This window comes from Chiloscyllium plagiosum, chromosome 6, assembly GCF_004010195.1.
Source record: "Chiloscyllium plagiosum isolate BGI_BamShark_2017 chromosome 6, ASM401019v2, whole genome shotgun sequence".
Lineage (NCBI taxonomy): Eukaryota > Metazoa > Chordata > Chondrichthyes > Orectolobiformes > Hemiscylliidae > Chiloscyllium > Chiloscyllium plagiosum.
In genome coordinates, this window is record NC_057715.1 from 69,534,197 (window position 1) to 69,555,568 (window position 21,372).

The 21,372-nt window shown below is 39.8% G+C and overlaps 1 protein-coding gene across 1 annotated transcript in view; it reads left to right on the forward strand.

Annotated features, from left to right (window-relative positions):
* LOC122550680 (coiled-coil domain-containing protein 138-like) overlaps window positions 1-19,754 on the forward strand; it is a 109,946-nt gene extending 90,192 nt beyond the window's left edge. Inside the window, exons 12-15 of the mRNA XM_043691782.1 lie at window positions 1,996-2,188; window positions 7,509-7,685; window positions 17,101-17,239; window positions 18,238-19,754. Coding sequence (XP_043547717.1) covers window positions 1,996-2,188; window positions 7,509-7,685; window positions 17,101-17,239; window positions 18,238-18,418 — 690 coding nt within the window. The 3' untranslated portion in view covers window positions 18,419-19,754. The remainder of the gene's footprint in view (window positions 1-1,995; window positions 2,189-7,508; window positions 7,686-17,100; window positions 17,240-18,237) is intronic.
* Window positions 19,755-21,372: the final 1,618 nt, after the last annotated feature.

Sequence of the window (21,372 nt, forward strand, 5' to 3'; positions counted from 1 at the left end):
AAGGAATTAAGGGCTTACGGTGAGAGTGCAGGTAAGTGGAGTTGAAATGCCCATCAGCCATGATTAAATGGTGGAGTGGACTTGATGGGCCGAATGGCCTTACTTCCACTCCTATGTCTTATGGTCTTGAGTACCAAATGTGAAAAGTATTTTAATCTTTAAAATGAGTTGTTTAAAATATCATTATGTTTTGAGACGGTATTTATTTTAGGGTAAAATGAATGGGATCAAGAGACTTTTGAACCCTCTCTGACAAAAATGTCTACCAGTACTACCTTGCTTCCTTGCAAGAAAGGACTCCTGCAATGATGTCAACATTACCCATCATCTTGGCATTGGTTCACATATCCAGTGGACACTGAGTATGGTATTCCTGGCACATCCTGGCAATTGCCAAACTACCCATTGAGGCAGCCAGTGCTTACTTGGCAGAGGTAGAATATTACAGATAGCACTGACGGCTTCTTCCAACCTTAGAGTCAGTTTGCCCAGTAGCTCCAACAAATCTGCATGCTGCTCCTGTGTCTGCTTGTGCACATGCATGAAGTTTCTCATGACTAGCACCATGGGGTTACCTCCTGCCTGGGGTTGAGCAGCTGCCTGGTTTCCAGCTGTCCTCTGAGAACCAATGCCTTGGAATGTTACTTCCTTGACCACCTGTGGAGATATAATAGTGATGTGCTCACCAGACTCTCGTTCAGCTAAAGTAGCCATTGTCATTATCTGATCTGTTAGAGGGAGTCTTGCCAGTGAATCCTCGAAGGAATCTCTGGTTTCGTCCTCAGAGGTGTGAAAAATAATGAGGCCTTGTGGGCTGCTAACCTGAGAGCAGAGACTGTCCAGATGCTACTGGTATCAGCAGGAAATAAAAGAGAGAATGATTGGCACATTATGAGTAGACATTCATGCATGTTAAGAATACATTCACAGTGGCAGTAATGGGCAAACAGCTCAGCACTTGACAAAGAATGTTACTCGGTTACTGAGACCCGGAGGTTTTGGCATTACCACATGAGCAATCCTCTCCCACTGCGGCAAGGGAGCTCGACGGGAATAGGGTGAGGAAGAGGCTGTCAGACGTCCCACTACCTGTCTTGGTTCTCTCTGCCCTATTATGAGCCATTTTTTCCTGCAATGAGAAAAAAAATGAAGGGATTGAGTAAGATGAAAGTGACTGGCAGTGCAGTTAGTACGAGCACAGATCAGGCCAAGTTGATTAGGTGGCCTGAGTGATTGAGTAAGCACTGCAAAGCGCATGCAGGATTATTAGTTGGGCAGAGAGAGAGAGAGAGAGAGTGCAGAAAGATGTTGCTGCAATAGTGAGAATGGTGGTCTGAGAACCTTGGTGAGAGCAGCATTAGAGTGAGTATAAAGTAGCAGAGAGAAGATGGTAGCACCTACCATCATGGAGCACAGAAAGTCATTCATGTTTTTGGCACATTGCTGAACATTTCCCAAAACTGTGGAAACAGCATTTATATGGATGGTATGTAGAGATACTACTGGCATGATCTGGTGCCATGGTCTTCTCTGGCAGTCCTGAGAAAAGATGACATCCCTCCTCTTCACCACCTGATTCACCAGGGCCTCCAAGTCCTTGTCATCAAAGTGGAGAGCTAACTTGCTTTCCCCAGCCACCACTGGGTTAGTTCTCCATCCAAAGGAAATATGAACAGTAGCTTCACACTGACAGCATTTGACTGGCACACAATTGCATTTTAAATCTCTTGGCAGCGGCAGGAGATCCTGACAGGAGTAAGTACTTCCATTACTGGTGAGCAGACCACAGTCCAAGTGGGGTGCCATAGAAACATGGTGCATACCTAAAGCTGCAGAGAAGAGAATGAATTATGCTCACAATGAGAAATGCTCCATGAAACTCCTCAAAATTGACACAGCTAATTTCCAGTTGACATTTCGTCCATTGTTACTAACATTAATATTGGAATGTTTAATGTTTAACAGTGATTTGTAACAACTGCACCTTTACTCTAGAAGAGGATGATTCCTTCAACTTTGCGAAGAGTAGGAGAAGAATTATTCCGAGGAACAGTAACTCAGATAGAGCTGGAGGGTTTTTTGGAGTCTGCTGCAGAACCCAAACCTAAGGCTTCTGCTTTCTTCAGGAGCTCTGACCTTAATGTTCGATTTTTATCAGCCCTCAGCATCCTCAAAACAATTACTCAAGGTTTGCAGAAGCTTTTAATGACAGTGAAATTTGTTTTATTCTTATAACTTGGGAATCACAAATCAAAACATTGTTTTTGTCTTCTTTCATGGACAGCTGGATGATCCATAATACAGAGACAACGCTAGGAAGTTCAGGGTCTAATTTATTGTTATCATGCAAGACTTCATAAACTAATTTAAATTCAATGTTTAGAATATAATAGAAAAAAAATCACTTGGAACCATAAACATTTATAGTTTAGACAGGACGTGTCAAGTTTTTGCATGAGTAATCCAAAACAAATTCTCCCTTTCCACATAAATATGGATTTTTTTTCTGCTTCAAATATACATTACATTTTCTCTTAAAAATTGCAAACATCTCTGCCACAACCAGCCCCTGTGGAAAGAGTACTTTATGCTCAAACCACCTTCTACAGAAAGAAATTTGTCCCAACTCCTCTCCTCTCATTTTCTTTTAGTGATAGTTTTAAATTGATGATCCTTTGTTACTGGCTCCCAATTAAAGGAAATAGCCTTTTTTTATTCACTGCATAATTATTCATCATATCTTAAAAACCTACTCTAAAGCTTCTCAGCTCCAGTGAAAAAAACTTTCAATTTCTTCTGACGAAAGGTCACAGGACTTGAAGCATTAACTCTGTTTCTCTCTCTACAGGTATTGCCAGACCTGCTGAGTTTCTCCACTAATTTCTATTTTTGCTCCAGTATCATAAGTCTCTCTTAAAAAATACAGTTTCCCAATGACTTTGCTTCATGGCTTTAATGTCCTTTCAATCATAGGGTGCCCAAAACTGGACATTGCCCTTTAGTTGTGGCCTAACCAACTTTTGTGCATGAATATTGTGGGCAGGGAGCAGAAGCATACAGATCCATAGAAAATAGGCGACAGGTTTAGATAGAGGATCTGGATTGGCACAGGCTTGGAAGAACAAAGGGCCTGTTCCTGTGCTGTAATTTTCTTTGTTCTTTGTTGTATTATTATTTTACTCGTGTAGTCTGTGCTACTATTTGTTATATCTAAAATGTTACAGGCCTGCTGGCCTTTTTTATAGCTTTATTTATTTGCACATTCAAACCAATACAACAGCTGTTTGTCTTCATACAGTGTCTTTAGCTTAGAAACATCCTGCGAGTTGCTTTGTTAACATGGAAGAGAAATGAGCAGACTCAATAAAATTGAAATAAGAGATCTTGATGAAAGATTTGGGTTTTAAGGGACATTTTAAAAGAAGAGCATGAGGCACTATCATTTGTAAATAAATTTAAATAATTTTTTCAAGTTTTCTGTTACATCTTGCTATGACCTTTTCTGTTAATTAAATCAAACAACCAGAAAAACTCGCCTTGCCTCAACTCGTAATCTGTTAAAATATGAATGACAGAGAATTCCCAAATTCCACTATTTAAAGAACATAACATCAATTTATTTTCTAACTCTAAACGTGTACATTAAATAAAAACTATTCTTAAATCTAAGTCCCTCTTTCTCTTAACTGCTTACTATCTGTCTCCAACTCAATAACAACAATAAGCGGTTCCAAGAAGAACATAAGATCAGGGAGCAGGAGTAGACCACCTGGCCCTTCAAGCCTACTCTGCCATTCAATAAATTCATGACTGATCTTTTCGTGGCCTCAGCTCCATCACCCACCCTCTCACCATAACCCTTAATTCCTTAATTATTAAAAAAAAAATCTACCTTAGCTTTAAAGACATTTACTAAAGTAGCGTCAACTACTTCACTGGGCAGGGAATTCCATAGATTCACAACACTCTGAATGAGGAAATTCCTTTTCAATTCTCTAAATCTGGTCCCCCTAATTTTCAGGCCATGTCCTCGTGTCCCAGTTTCACCTGCCAGTGGAAGCATCCTCTCTACATCTATCTTATCTCTTCCTTTCATAATTTTGTACGTTTCTTTAAGATCCCCTCTCATTCTTCTAAATTCCAACAAATTGAATCCCAGTCTACTCAGTCTCTCCTCATAAGCCAACCCCCTCAACTCCAGAATCAACCTAGGGAACCTCCTCTGCATCCCCTCCAGGGCCAGTACTTCCTTTCTCAAGTAAGGAGGTCAAAAGTGCACACAGTACTCCAGGCGTAGCTTCACTAGCACCTTATACAGCTGCAACATAAATTCCTTGCTTTTAAATTCAATCCCTTTAGCAGTGAAGGACAAAATTCCTTTTGCCTTCCTAATTACCTGTTGTATCTGCAGACACAGGTTCCTCTGCATAGCAGCATGCTGCAACTCTTTACCATTCAAGTAAAAGTCCATTTTACTATTACTTCTACGAAAATGGATGACTTCACATTTATTAACATTGTATTCCTTCTGCCAGATCTTTGCCCACTCGCTTAAAGCATCTATGTTCTTCTGCAAGGTTTCAAAGTCCTCTGCCACTCATCTTAGTGTCATCTGCAAACTTTGACACACTACATGTGTCAAATCATCTATGTAAATTGTGAATAGTTGTGATCCCAACACTGATACCTGAGGCACACCACTAGTTACTGATTGTCAACCAGAATACCACTCACTTCGCCCCACCCTTTGCTTCCTGTTAGTCAACCAATCCTCTGTTCATGCTAATACTTTACCTGTAACGCCATGAATCTTTATCTTATGTAGCAGTCTCTTGTGCGCGCCTTGTTGAAGGCCTGTTGGAAATCTAGGTACACCACATCTACTGGGTCCCCGTTGTCCACAGTGCTCGTAATGTCTTCATAGAATTCCAAAAGATTAGTTAAGCATGACCTGCTCAACAGCATAATTGCTATCTAGATGCTTTGCTATTTCTTCCTTGATAATATACTCAAGCATCTTCCCCACTACAGAAGTTAAAGTAATTGGTCTGTAATTCCCCATCTTTTATCTATCTCCCTTTTTAAACAGTGGCATCATATTTGCTGTTTTTAAATCTGCTGGAACTGCCCCAGAGGCCACCGAATTTTGGAAAATTACCACAAGTGCACTTGCTATTTCTCCCACCATCTCTTTTAGTATCTTGGATGCATTCCATCAGGGCCTGGAGACTTGTGTACCCTTAGCTCCATTAGCTTGCCCAACACTACCTCTTCCATAATTATGATTGTTTTCAGGTCCTCACCTACTTTCGTCTGCTTGGCAATTTCTGGCATGTTATTAATGTCCTCCATTGTGAAGACCGATACAAAATACCTTTTCAATGCCTCAGCCATTTCATCACATCCCATGACTAAATACCCCTTCTCATCCTCTGAAATAACAAAGTTTAGTTTGGCTACTATTTTTCATTTTATATATTTATGGAAACTTTTGATATCTGTGTTTATATTCTGTGCTAGTTTTTTTTCTCATGTTGAATTTTACTTTTCTTTATAGTTCTTTTTATGGCTTTCTGTTTACATTTAAAGCTTTCCCAACCTTCTAGTTTCTGGCTAATCTTGGCCACTTTGTATGCCTTCTCTTTCAATCTGATAGCCTCTGTTATTTCGTTAGACATTCATGGCAGATTAGCTCTTTTTTTACAGTCCTTCCTTTTCACTGGAATATACTTTTGCTGGGCACTTTGAAAAATTGCATTGAAAGTCCTCCACTGTTTGTCAACTGTCCCACCATAAAGTTTTTGTTTCCAGTCTATTTCATCCAAGTCCTCCTCATCTTAATGTTGTCTTCCTTGTTTAAGCACAACACCCTGGGATTGGATTTTATCTTCACACTCTCCATCTGTATTCTAAAATAAATCATACTGTGACCACTCCTTCCAGGAGGATCCCTAACTATGAGGTCATTAATTATTCCTGTTTCATTACATAGGACCAGTTCTGGGATAGCTTGCTCCCTCGTCAGTTCCATTACATACTGTTCAAGAAAACTATCACGGATACACTCAATGAACTCCTCCTTAAGGGTACCCTGACCAATCTGGTTCGACCAATCGACATGTAAATTAAAATCCCCCATGATAATTGCCATACCATTTTTACAGGCATTAGTTATTTGTTTGTTTATTGCTCACCCCAATGTGATTTTGTTATTTGGTAGGCTACAGACTATGTCTATCAGTGACTTTTTCTTCTTAGAATTTCTAAATTCCACACAAATGGATTCAGCCTTATTCTCCATAGAACCTATATCATCTCTCAGCACCACCCTGATGTCCTTGCATATCAGAATGACACCACCTCCCTTACCTTCCTGTCTGTCCTTCCAAATATTCTGATACCCCTGGATATTTAACTCCCTGTCATGACCATCCTATAACCATGCCTCCATAATGGCTACTAAATCATATTCATTTGTGAATATTTGTACTGTTAACTCATCAACCATGTTACGAATGCGACAAGCATTCAGGTAAAGTGCCCTTCTGCTAGTTTTAATACCCTCATAAGATACATTAAAATTACATCAACTTAAATTCAAAATCACAGTCACGTCTTCTTCTGTGTCTTCACTCTTCCAGCTGTGGATCTCCCAGGGTTGGCTGCTTCGTTTTTAGTATGAGTATGTTTCATAGCTGATAGACAGTGTTTGCTAATTTCTTGGTGAGCAAGATGTTAGATGGGCAATTAGCTCTCTCTCTCTCTGCAGCAGTTGCTTTCTGACCAATTTTCAAAATGTCCACATCTCTATACCCCTCAACACCGGATCATCTTGTTAGTTCGATGTTGGCAAAATAATAAATTCAAACTCAATTCAGTTTTAGTATCCTGGAGCATACGTTAAACTGATTAGTTAAATTTGAATTGTTGTCGGAACAGCAACCAAAGTTCAGGGATCCATTTCCCAGCCAGATGTTACATATTTTCAATTTTCCAGTACACTCTGGGACTGCCATCTAGTCATATACACAGCGTATAAGCTCTCAGTTCAGAACAGCATTTATTCTCACTTAAAGGTACAGTACACACCTTCAACTTTATAACAATTTTCATTTTCACTGTCAGACTTCCTCCTTCGTCCCTCAGCTGTTGCACCTTCTTTGACTTTAATATACTTAAAAAAGCTGTTTTCTCAGTTGGAATCCTCTCATGTTCCCTATCAGTTCTTCTAATCTCATTTCTCCACTGTACTTTGCATTCCCTAATGATTTTCTTTGTTATCATTAGCCCTTTAATAATGCAACAGCCTTGAAGATTCAATGGTTAAACTGTTTACAGCAAAGGCAAGCTTATTCATCTGTGATATATTATTTTAGTTCACTTCATATTTGCTTTACTTTATTTATTTGTGTAATATTTCAGGTAGAGTACTTTTTTTCTAACAAATAATTTTCACCGGCATCATAGGTAGAGAATAATATTTTTAATTAATATGTTTCTATTACTAGTTGATTATCTGGCTCAAGCATTTGACGTTATTTTTAACGACCTGAAGACAGATGATGGCAAAGCTTTGTTCTTGAAGTACCGGGCTATGCAGATTATTCTTTGTTACTTGAAACCTTCTAATAAGAGCCTGTTATACAATGCTGTTGATATCATTCTACAGATGACAGTGGAGTCAAGTGAGTATTTATATTTGAACATAAGACCTGCAGGTCTGTATTCTTTCTCTCTCCACAGATGATGGCATATTTGCTGAGTTTCACCAGCAGTCTTTTTTTTAATGTGTTTTTATTTAATAACATCTTCCACATAAAATTCAGAATAGCTACCACAATATAAGGTATTTTAATAGATTTTCTGTCTCTCTTAGATATTTGCATTTAACAGTGCTGTCATTCCCCAAGTCTCGCGAGTCTTGTATTCAGGAATAGACACTTGTCTTGTGTGATAACATACTCTGGTTGTAACCTGAATTAGATATTGTTCCTTTTGTGTGTGTCTTTAAGTGTTATTTTTAATTATTTGTTCATGGGCTTTGCTGGCTGGACCAGCATTTATTGCCCACCCTTTCTGTGCCCATTGATCTGTGTGGCTTGCATTCTCAATTAAGAGTCAACCACATTTCTGTGGTCTGGAATCACATGTGGCTCAGACCTGGTAAAGATAAAAAGGTTTCATTCCCTAAAGGGGCTTAAATGAACCAGATAGGTTTTTGCAAAATCAACATTGGTTACAAGGTCACCATTGCTTTTTAATTTCAGATTTTTATTGAATTAGATTTCACCATCTCCCATGATAGGATTTGAACCCATGTTCCCAGAGCATTAGCTTGAGACTTTTGACTGTTAGCCCAGTGAATGTAGCACAATGCCACTGCCTCTCCAAATTGTTCTTCAATCTTTTGGTAGGCAATCTAATTACACCTGATCAGATATCAAAACTATCTGTGTTCCTTTGTTTTTACCCTTCCTTGTGAATAATAGCAAGGATCAACCATATTTCTTTGTCCTAGCTAGTAGGCAGAAAAATTTCAATTTTAGTCCATTGCAACCTACTGTCATGTTGAAAGATGAGACACTTGATGTACTAAAAAAAAGGCAACAAGATGGTAGAAAAGTGGTTGCATTTACAGCTTGTAAGTTTGCAGAATGAACTGGGATGTATCAAACAATATTTAGAGAAGTAAGAGAAGAAATTGAAGAGGCACTGGCCATAATCTTTGAATTCTCCTTAGATACAGGTCTGGTGCCTGAAGATTGGGGAATTGCAAAGTTACACCCTGGTCAAAATAAGGTCTAAAGTTAGCTCATCAACCAAACGCCTGTCAATTTTGCCAGTTGAGGGGAAAGTTTTCAGAAATGCTGATGCAGGGCAAAGCATTCTAGCTGCATTTAGAACATACTCAAACTGAAACTGAAATTATGGAAAACCACCATGAAAATAATCAGCACTCTGACAATACACAGAATGCTGAAGTAATAAATCCAGATCTCAGGAAGGTTATACCATCTGAAAAGGTTAGTAAGCAATCTCATATGGACGTTTACATCTCTGTTCATCATTTAAGAGTTCATATTTCACATAACTCAAAAACTGTTATGTCAATTTCAGAGAAGATGCAAACGTTTGCACATGTCATTGAGAAATCAGAATGTAAGGAAGCATGTGGTTAGCAGTCTACTAGGTGTAGATATTGTTAGACTGAGTTATTGAGCTGTACTGTATATTGAATTATCTTGTATAGGTAGCCCCCGCTATCCAAAAGTAGAGCATTCCCAGAAATCCTTTTGTAAGTCAAAAATAGCATCAAGCGGAAGTGTATGATTTATATGGGAAAACGTATCACTGTTTTTCATAAAAGCAAAGATCCTCTTCGGATTTGTGAAAACAGGTACTAATGTAGATCTTTCATAAAAGCGAATTTGCGGAAAGTGAACGTTCGAAAAGCAGGGGATACCTGTATACGAATGTATATAAATTGCAGTTCTCAAAGTAATCAACCTACATAAAGTTTATTGTGCTTGTTTTGGATTGGCCTGTTTGCATAAAGAAGCTAGAAACGCAACAGATGTGTTCACAATCACAGGATTTGTAAATGTAAAGATCATGTCGCTAAAAAGCTAATGGAAGAACCCCACAGAATCTTAGCTTGGAGGAATAACTGGAATATGAAGGAAAAGTAAAGTAACTTCCAAATTGGGCATACCTTTTTGTGTTATTCCCAGGAAAAGTGAATTAACTTCAACATTTTGAAAGATAAGGGAACTCGTGAAAGGGAGGTAAGAAATAAAACGAGTGAAAACACAAGTCTTTTTAAGTTAATTTGTTAAGTTACTGGTATCTGCTTATTTACTTTTTTCTATACAGTGAAGATTTTTAATTAAAAGTGTGAAATTGGGTGATATTGTTCTGCCGGTTAATTGCAGGATGTTTGGACTTTCTCTTTGTACTTCAATAGTCTGTAACAGGATCACAGCACTTTATGAAATGGAAGCGTAGAATACAAAAACCAGGAACTTGCACTAAACTTTGTTTCACTGCATAAGCTTCAGCTAGTGTCCCATTCTGTGCAGTATACTTTAGGGAAGATGTGAAGGCGTTGGATAGAGTACAGAGGAGATTTATCAGATACCAGGGAAGAGTAAATTGAAGCGGCTCGAGAAGCTGAGATTGTCTTTGAGGAGAAAAGATTGTGGAGGATTTGATAGTGTTCAAAATTAATTAAATGTTTTGTTAAAGTAAATAAGTAGCTGTTTGCAGAAAGGTTCATTGCCAGAGGGTATTATTTCAGATATTGAAAAAAACTACCAGAAAATTAATGATTATCTTTCAGAATATCCACTATCTGAATGCATGGTCAAGTAGATTAGTTTATAACTTTCAAAAGGGAATTGGAGAAATACTTGAAAGGGAGAAAGTTGTAAGCCATGGGGGAAGGGGAAAACCAATTAGATGACCCTTTCAAATATGATGGTAACCAAAATCTGAATAGCTGACATTATGGTTGAACAATGTGGGTAACCACCCACAGTGCCATCGCTTGGGAGAGTTTTGTGGTGAAAATGAGGTTTCGTGAAAAAGATTCCAAGTAGGAAATATAAATTTTGATGATCTTCGAATCTTCCCACTTCCTTCAAACCAAATGGGTAGGCACAGGTACCTGCATGAGCCACAGCTATGCCTGCCTCTTGTCAGATACATGAAACGGTCCATCTTCCGCAGTTACACTGGCACCATCCCCACCTTTTTCTCTACAACATTGCTGACTGTATCAGGGCTACCTTATGCTCCCACGAGGAACTTGAGCAGTTCATGAATATCACAAGGACCTTCCACCCTGATGTCAAGTTCACCTGGACCATCTCGGACAACTCCCTCCCTTTCCTGGACCTCTAAGTCTCCTTCTCCGGCAACTGACTCAACACGGCCATCTCCTTCAAACCCACTGACTCCCACAGCTACCTGGACAAAACCTCCTCCCCCAACTCTCACTCCCCCTCCGTAAAATCGCTATTCCTTGCTCCCATTTCATCCGCCTTCACTGCTCCCAGGAGGAGCAATTCTACTCCAGGACATCTCAGATGGCCTCCTTTTTCAACAAGAGCAATTTCCCCTCCTACATGATCAGCAATGCCCGTCGGTGCACCCCCCTCCACTTCCTGCATCTCCACCCTTGAACCCCATCCCTCCAACCGCACAAGGATAGATTACCCCTGGCCCTCACCTTCCACCCCCCAACCTCCAGATACATCGCATCATCCTCCTCCATTTCCGGCACCTCCAAACAGACCCCATCACCGGGGATATATTTCCTTCCCCACCCCTACCTGTGATCCGGAGAGACCATTGCCTCAGCGACTCCCTTGTTAGGTCCACACCTCCCACCACCCCACTCTCCACTCCCAGCATCTTCACCTGCCACTGCAAGAAGTGCAAAACTTGTACCCACACCTCCCCCCTCCCCTCCGAGCAACACCCCAAAGGATCCTTCCACATCCAACTAAGATTTACCTGCACCTCCACACACGTTATCTTCTGTGTCTGTTGCTCTTGATGTGGTCTCCTGTACATTGGGGAGACAAGATGCCAACTTGCAGAACATTTCAGGGAACATCTCTGGGACACACACAAAACAACCCCACCGCCCTGTGGCTGAACACTTTAACTCCCTCTCCAACTCCGTCAAGGACATGCAAGTCCTGGGCCGTCTCCACCGCCAAACTCTAGCCACCCAACGCCTGGGGGAGGAATGCCTCATCTTCCGCCTTGGAACCCTCCAACCACATGGGATCAATGTGAATTTTACGAGTTTCCCTATTCCCCTCCCCCTATTTTTTCCCAGATCCAACCTTCCAATTTGGCACCACCCTCTGGAACTGTCCTACCTGTCCATCTTCCTTCCTACCTTTCTGCTCCACCCTCCTCTCCAACCTATCACCTTCACCCCCAGCTTCATCTACCTATCGCATACCAAGCTCCCTTCCCCCAGCCCCATCCACCTTCCATTTATCTCTCATCCCCCTTGGGGACCCACAAATTCCCGATGAAGGGCTTATTTTCAAAACGTCCACTCTCCTGCTTCTTAGATGCTGCCTGATTGGCTGTGCTTTTCCAGCTGAAAATGTGTTGCTGGAAAAGCGCAGCAGGTCAGGCAGCATCCAGGGAACAGGAGAATCGACGTTTCGGGCATAAGCCCTTCTTCAGGCATAAGCCCTTTTCCAGCACCACACTCTTCGACTCCGATCTCCAGCATCTGCAGTCCTCACTTTCTCCTCACCATGCTGGATGTCTGCTTCTGCCACACATCTCACTATAGGTCATATCACTCAGACCTCTAAAAGAATCAGCCCTACAAGTCTATTTTGTGAAATTTCCACAAATATAATCCTTGGAATCCAGGTAATACTTTGTTAAATCTACCTTCATTCCATCCAAGGCCAATATATCTTTCCTAAGGCGTGGTGCCCGGAACTGCTTACGAAACTTTAGATGCATGAAATCCAAATCCTCTTTGCAGCTTCAATGATTCCAACTCTTCACCATTTAAAAAGTACTCTGTTCTGCTGATCACATTTGCCTGCACTGAAATCCACTTGTCACAGTTTTACCATTCTCCTAATCTTTTGCAATTTTATGCTCCCATATATATTGCTTACATTTTAAAGAGGCGTATAATTCATCATTTAAAAATAGCATGATTTTCCAAGCTCATCTGGCAGACTTCTCATAGTGAAGAACAAGAAGGTCCTGGGTTTGATGAAGTCACTGGCAAAAACATCAAAGTAGTGAAGGAACATTTGCAATGCATACTTTCCAGGGAGGTGACTGATCACCACTACAGAAGAACAATCCAGAATGAGGTAATTGCATTATTGGCAAAGGAAGTGCAGCAAGACATTCTTATAAGGGTGGGGATAGCCAAGAACAGTTCCTTGCATTAGACAGCATTCCTGATGTGAGCCATTCTAAAAAGATATCTTTCACTGTAAGGTTCCCTGACACTTTGAAGGCATGGTGATTATTAGAATTTACTGATTTCAAAACAGGGCATAAGTCCATGAGAGAAAGTTTCTGCAACAGTTCTGTTTTCTGCCTGAATTTACTGTTGGAAGATTCTTACCAGATCGTGTGAATTTCACATAAGTCATTATTTGATACATGCTGCAAGTGCAGAACTGACAGCATTAAAGCTCTTTTTACATGCAACAACAAGGTTTACAATGCCTTTGTTGCATTGACTGAATCAGAGAAAGTGGATGTTGATATACATCATGAAGTGCGCACCCTTGTATGTCAATTGACTGAATTCAAGTTTCTTATCATCAATGTGGTATGGTATGGTATGGAATCATTTTATTAGACAATGTGGCAAACAGAAGCATACAATACTGGAAAAATGCTGCAATTATTGTAGGAACCCACTTTAAAAATTTGCCTCGCAGCCGTAATGTAAACTGCAGAGAAGTTTAGAAAGCAGGAGCTCTGATGTTAACTAAGAAATACCTAAAAACCTTGGTGTTGGAAAAAAAAAGTCAAGAATATGCAGATGAAACAATTAAGAATCCAGAAATTAAGTTCAAAATTATTTTGTTGACTAGCTTATAAACATTCTGGGTATGTCCAGTGAAGAACAGTTTACACAAGTGAATCAATATGTGAACCTTTGAGGCCTTCGATATAACATGCACAATTTCCTGACAAACTTTAATCATGTATTGTAAGATCCTTGGTTGTGCATTGACATATGGCTCAAGCTTTGATAATGCTTTGACCTCGCAGGAAAACTTGGCTATCTCAACTGTGCCTCTAACAGGCATTTGATATGGTAGGCTCATTCAGAAATTTGGCTGTCTGGATATAGAATTGGCTGGCCGAAAGAAAACAGCAAGTAGTAGTGGATGGAAAGTATTCCGCCTGGAGATCGGTGACCAGTGGTGTCCCGCAGGGGTCTGTTCTTGGGCGCCTGCTCTTTATAGTTCTTATAAATGACTTGGATGAAGTAGTGGAAGAGTAGGTTAGTATGTTTGCCAATGATACAAAGGTCGGTGGTGTTGTAGATAGTGTTGAGGGCTGTTACAGGCTACAACACGACATTGGCAGGATGCAGAGCTGGGCTGAGAAGTGGCAAATGGAGTTCAATCTGGACAAATGCAAAGTGATTCATTTTGGAAGGTTGAATTTGGAAGCTGAATACAGGATTAAAGACAAGGTTCTTGGCAGTGTGGAGGAACAGTGAGATCTAGGGGTCCATGTACATAGATCCCTCAAAGTTGCTCCTCAAGTTGATAGGGTTATTAAGAAGGCTTATGGTGTTTTGGCTTTCATTAATAGGGGGATTGAGTTTAAGAGCCGCAAAGGTTTGCTGGAATTCAAACTGGACAAATGCGAAGTAAGTAATTTTGGAAGGTCAAATTTGAATGCTGGATACAGGGTTATAGACAGGATTCTTACGCAGAGAGTAGTGGGTGCTTAGAACGGATTGCCAGCAGTGGTAGTAGAGTCAGAGACATTAGGGACATTTAAGCGACTGCTGAACCAGCAAATGGATGGCAATAAATTGAGGGATGGGCAAGTTAGATTGATCTTAGATTGAGATAAATGCTGATCACAACATCGTGGGCCCAAGGGCTTGTACTGCGCTATACTGTCTAACAAATTCAGTTTTGCTCAAGAAGACCAACAGTGCCTGAACAACAACTAAATTAATTACAATTTCTGAAACATACACCACACATCTGTTGGTCTTGTTGGCAGCAGCAACCCAGTCCTTTCTAAGTTGATGTTCCATTTGCAGTTGACATGGGAGACAACAGGCTATCATTGCTGATCATGTTGTTGATCAAGAATGATGTTGGTGGAAATATAGATTTGTTACAAGCAATGTCAAAGTTTGTGGCAGCAAAGACTCACAAAGTCACCTCCTGTATTCTGAAACCTAGGTGAAACAAAGTACCATATATACTTGAGTAATAGTTAATTTTTTAAACTATTTTTTAAAGGTTAAATTTATGGGGTTGACTATTACATGGATACTACTTTTGAGGGGCTGAAATTCGTGCCCGTCAAAATTCATACCGTATCATTAGCAGAAGCCCAATTGACCTCTAAACGAATAAAGAAAAAGAAATAAATATGCTAATTCTGAAAACCCAGAGCAGAACACAACAGTCAGCAGACTGGAAGACCGGGAATGGAGCAGAACAACCGGAAGACTGGAAAGCTAGAGCAGGATGTGATGGCCGGCGCACTGGTTAATAAACGTTGATCTGTTATCTGTGAAGGACTAGTGTCAACTTTTACACAAGATATATGGAAAATTCCAGGTTATTTGGCCAAAACTAGGGTGTCGGGTTTTATGTGAGATCGACTATTACTTGAGTATAGATGGTATTTCATGTGTTATTTGTTTAGTGTTTAATGTTCATGTTTTTTGTAACTTTGTGTTAAATTGTTATTTTGCTTAATGTCATATTAATGTTATTTAATGTTATTTTGTTGAATTCTATTGTTAATTATTAGTATAAAACTGAATTTTGTGCCTTTCCCACTTTTGCAATTTTTTTTAGTAATTATAAACAAAATTTCGAGAAAACATAAGTTCTGAAATTTTCGGTAATGCTGTAAGCTCACCGAAATGGCACCACAATACAATTTTTGTCCATAGTGGCACTTCTGTAAGTGTGGTCACGGCTGCTGACCTTTGATCATATATACAGTTTTATTGTGGCTCTTGTGTTCATGTTTTTTTTTCTCTGTATAGCCTGGATCTCTTTCAGTTATGAAGGTGTCTTCACTACCAGTCTAGCTGATGCTACTTAATTTCTGATTTGTGCTAAATTAATTTCAGGAGGGTCATGAATCAATACCATTTACCCATTGAGATGTCAAATTTTTGAATTGTTAATAGGCTAGATTTTATGGAAGTGGCAGAGAACAAAAGCTGGAGGCAAACCTGCTGCAGTAGTCTGCAAACCAGCATTGCATTAATTAAGTGGCTGCTGCTGTGGCTGCCACCCCTATTAAGGACAGCCACGTTCCTCTGCTCCAAAACCTGTCAAAAATAGATCTGGTCACGCAGCAGTGCACTATTAGTGGTGACCATGGTTGGGCTGCATCTTCAGGAAGAGGTAAGTATGGTTTGTCACACTGGGGCAAGTCAATGCCTCAATATGTGGCAGTGATGGGCATCATTGAGGACAGAAGATGCTGCTCTGTGGAAGTAGCCATGGCTGATATTAGGCTTCATGAGACAGAGTGCTGAAAGACATCTGCTTGTTGGTCTCCCAATAGGCCATCCGAAGCACTGATAAAATGCCATTAGATGTTGGAAGGGGTAATGAATTGGCTGGTTAAATGGTTCAGTTAGTTTGGGTAGGTGGGCTATCTGCCACTTTTCCCAGACTGACAATATATGTGGCGAAAGGAAGATGCTGGGCATTCCACCCATTACCTACCCCTGTCCATTCCCAGCCTTCACAGCTCCTTGAAAGGGTCCGACCTGAAAAGTTGACTCCCCTGCTTCTCTGATGCTGCTTGACGTGCTGTGCTTTTTCTATCTCCACACTTTATCAATGCCAACAGTACCAAGAAAGGCCCATGACCTTAACTATTAACTCCCATTTCTTCTTCACAGATGTTGCCAGATTTGATGAGTACTTCCAGCATTTTCTCTTTAATTCAGATTTCCAGCATTTGCAGTACTTTGTTTTTAAATCTGGTTTAAGTTGGTTTGTAATATTTTACAGATGTACCAGAATCTTCGTAAGAACACTTGCAATACATTCAGCTATTTCCCTTCAATTATAAATCAAGTTTTTAAAATTATTTTGAATTCATGCAAATGCCATGCTTAATTTCATGGCAGACAGAAGAATTCAATTATGTACCATAAACCCAAAATAAGGAACTGGCACTAAATAGGAGCAGATGATTTAGCTGAAATAGTCAACTTGCACTACAAAAGAGAGAAGAAAGTTTTTGCAGATTTGCACAATTGAAAAATTGTAGAATCACTGCAACTAGAAATATTTGATGAAATGAAACAAGAAATGTGTTTCATTATTTAAATATCACATTCTCTTTGTTTTCACGCAGGGTATTTGCAGCATTTTCTTCAGGCATGCAGCAATGAAACCTGGTTCCTCACTTGTTCTATGCTTCTGAGAAACTCTAAACTGGAGGTACAATTAATAGAGAAACTCAGCGTCATCCTACAGAAACTCTCTAAAATAAAGTACGGAAAACTACATCCTGCTGACTTAACTGCAATGTTGCCAATGTACAAAATATAATTTCAAAATTAACTTTGGATGATTTAACTTGACTTTTATTTGTTCTTGAATACTTTTGAGATACTTAGCACTAACACTTAAATCTACGTCACTATAAATGAATTGCTTCTTGAATCCCCATGTGTGAAACAGCTTAGATATCTTGCTGCTGTTCGAGCCAACTCTGCCATTCAATATGATAATGGCTCATACTCTAACTCAATGTAATATTCTCACTTTGTCTCCATACCCCTTGATACATTTAAAATCTGAAAGACTATCTGTCTCTTCAATATGTTCAGTGACTTGGCCTCCACAGAGAATTCTACAGGTTTCCTCATCTCAGTCCTAAATGGTCTACCCCACATCCTGAGTCTGCGTCCCCAGGTGCTAGACTCACCAGTTAGGGAAACATTGCTTCAATGGCAAACATATCCTTTCTTATGTAGGCAGACCAAAATTTCATGCAGTATCCAGGTATGATCCTGCACTGGCTGAGTTTACCATGAAGGACTCTTCTTATCCTCTCCCCTTGCCTGTGGCAGAGTGACCCTCAGGTTAAGCTCACCACCAGTTCTCTCTCCCTCTCTCTCTGTGTAATGATAGAGCAGCTCTACGGACCTCTAAGACTATGGCAATTTTACCTTATATAACTGCAATAAGTCGTCCCTTGTTCTGAACTCAAGTCCTCTTGAAATGAAAACCAATATGCCGTTCACCTTTCTAATTGCTGCTTCACCTGCCCAGCTGCTTTCATTGACTGGTGTACAAATTTCTTTGTACCTCCACACTTCCCAATATTTCATCACTTAAATAATACTCTTTCTATTTGTCACACCAAAGTATATAATTTTGCACTTATTCATGTTGTATTCCATCTGCTATGTGTTTGCCCACTCACACAACTTGCTTAAATACTGTTAGACAGAGTGACTAATTGAAATGTATACTTTTTTTACAGGAGCAATAAGAAACTATTTGAATTGTTTACAATCCACATCCTGATTCAAGAGTTACATAGGACGACAGATCCAAAGCATACTTTCCTGGCTGTCAACTTGCAGTCCATTCTGTTTAACCTAGGCATGACTAAAGGCACTGCTTTAAGCAGTGATCTGGGCAACAGCCAATCAAATCAGTAAATAATTATCAATATAGTCTTAAAAACTGCTGATTTTTGTACTTTTATCATCATTCGTAAGTACTGTGGTTCTAAATTATCAATAAGTTACAAATATCGTAGTCAACATTTGACAAAACTATACTTTAGAGTAAGTTAGAGGTGGTTGGTTAGCTCAATTGGTTGGATGGCTGGTTTGCGATGCAGAGTAATACAAACAACCTGGTTTAATTTCCCACTCTGGCTGAGGTTACCAAGTAAGATTGTACTTCTGAACCTCTTCCCCTTGTCTGAGGTGTGGTGATCCCCAGGTTAAACCACTACCAGTCGACCCTCAAATAAGAGAGGAGCCCTGAGGTCCTGTAAGGCTTTGGCAACTTTACCTTTACCTTTATGTTAGAGTATGTATTTTTTAATGCAACTAAATCAGTAGGAAAAATTCTATTTTCCTGGGACAGTGAAAACTTTACAACAAAGCCTTTGGAATGCAGCCCTTCTGTCTCAATTCTGCCCCAGTAAGAAAGTTGTTATCATTTATACCTCTTGAGTTCAACTGTAGATTTGATTCTCATTAGAAACTCATCTGTGCTGACATGCAGTACCCACCAAATGAAGAGTTGTTACCTTTTCCATAGGGCATTAAATCACATTTCTGTTTGCCTGTTGAGGATGGAGGAGAGCATAATATTATCCTTGTCTACTGACCAACATGTCTCCCTCAACTAATGCAACAAAAACAAAAGTTTGATTATTTGTCAATGTTGCTGATGCAAAATGGCAGCTACATTAGTCTACATTATAGCCGTTATGATGCAACATGGTTCATATGTCGAACACATTAAAATGTTTCTGAAAGACATAGGAAGGCACATCACGGTATATGCGCATCACTAGCAAGGCAGCCATTTGTTGCACTTGAGAAAGTAAAAGTGAGCCACCTTCTTGAACTATTACAGTCAAAAGTAAAATCACTTCTTATTTCATTGCTCAAAATGTTTTAGTTAAATGTAGTTGCTGCATTAGGTTATTGTGTGTGAAATAAATTCTCAATATTGTATTAAAATTGGGGAATACATTTAAATTTTATTTTCCTGCTCTCCCTCTGGTTTTCATCATTTATGCCAGTTCACAGCTGCTTGAACAACAAAGAGCAATGTTTCATTGCTTTCCAGGCTAAAATCAGTTAACCAAATGCCAATCAAGAACTGGAAGTTTCTCCTTTTCAAAATCTATGTAATCAATGCTCTATTTGATGCAATTGCACTCTGAACCATTGGGAAGTTCAAAATAGATTTGCTTTTCAATTGTTTTCCAACCCAAAGTTTATAGATTTTTTAAATTGTAAAACACACAGTGTATTTTCAGTATCAATAAAAGTAAATTGGAAATATTTTGAATGTTTGTTTTTTTTGCTACAAATTTAAAATCAGTAAACAGCTGTCTAATTTGTCCCTCTGTCATTTTATGAAAGAAGACATGGTACATGTCTTGCTAATAATGTCAGCACTTCAATAGATGTAAAGTTTTGTAGGATGACTGTGAGAGAACATGTCTGCTTTGACATTATTTGCATTCACTTGATGCTGGTACTGCTGCCAAGATGATTCAGAACAGAATATGTTTGTAATTGTGCTCAGAAGTATTGTTGAGGAAAAAGTCAAGTTGTAATTTTCAGTCATGATTTCCAGGAATAAAATTTACAGCGACATTTAATCAAATTTGAATTAGGAGTTGAAACAGTCCGTAAACAAACTATAATTGTAATCTTGGATACAGATTTTATTCCAATATTCCAAGGTGCAAAGTAGCGTATCAGCAAACAGAAATAGTGGAAGTAAATATCATAAAGTGCTGTCTGAGAGTCATAATTTAAACATATGTTTATGCATGGCTGTCACATTCATCATGATTAACTAGCCACCTAACTCATAGAGTCATAGAGATGTATAGCATGGAAACAGACCCTTTGGTCCAACCCGTCCATGCCGACCAGATATCCCAACACAATCTAGTCCCACCTGCCAGCACCCGGCCCATATCCCTCCAAACTCTTCCTATTCATGTACCCATCCAAATGCCTTTTAAATGTTGCAGTTGTACCAGCCTCCACCACTTACTCTGGCAGCTCATTCCATACACGTACCACCCTCTGTGTGAAAAAGTTGCCCCTTAAGTCCCTTTTATATCTTTCCCCTCTCACCCTAAACCTATGCCCTCTAGTTCTGGATTCCCGCAACCCAGGGAAAAGACTTTGTCTATTTATCCTATCCATGCCCCTCATAATTTTGTAAACCTCTATAAGGTCACCTCTCAGCCTCCGACGCTCCAGGGAAAACAGCCCCAAGCCTGTTCAGCCTCTCCCTATAGCTCAAATGCTCCAACCCTGGCAACATCCTTGTAAATCTTTTCTGAACCCTTTCAAGTTTCACAACATCTTTCCGATAGGTAGGGGACTAGAATTGCACACAATATTCCAAAAGTGGCCTAACCAATGTCCTGTACAGCCACAACATGACCTCCCAACTCCTGTACTCAATACTCTGACCAATAAAGGAAAGCATACCAAACGCCTTCTTCACTATCCTATCTACCTGCAACTCTACTTTCAAGGAACTATGAACCTGTACTCCAAGGTCTCTTTGTTCAGCAAAACTCTCTAGGACCTTACCATTAAGTGTATAAGTCCTGCTAAGATTTGCTTTTCCAAAGTGCAGCACCTCGCATTTATCTGAATTAAACTCCATCTGCCACTTTTCAGCCCATTGGCCCATCTGTTCACGATCCTGTTGTAATCTGAGGTAATCTTCTTCGCTGAAAATGTGTTGCTGGAAAAGCACAGCAGGTCAGGCAGCATCCAAGGAACAGGAGAATCGACGTTTAGGGCAATCCTGAAGAAGGGCTTATGCCCGAAACGTCGATTCTCCTGTTCCTTGGATGCTGCCTGACCTGCGCTTTTCCAGCAACACATTTTCAGCT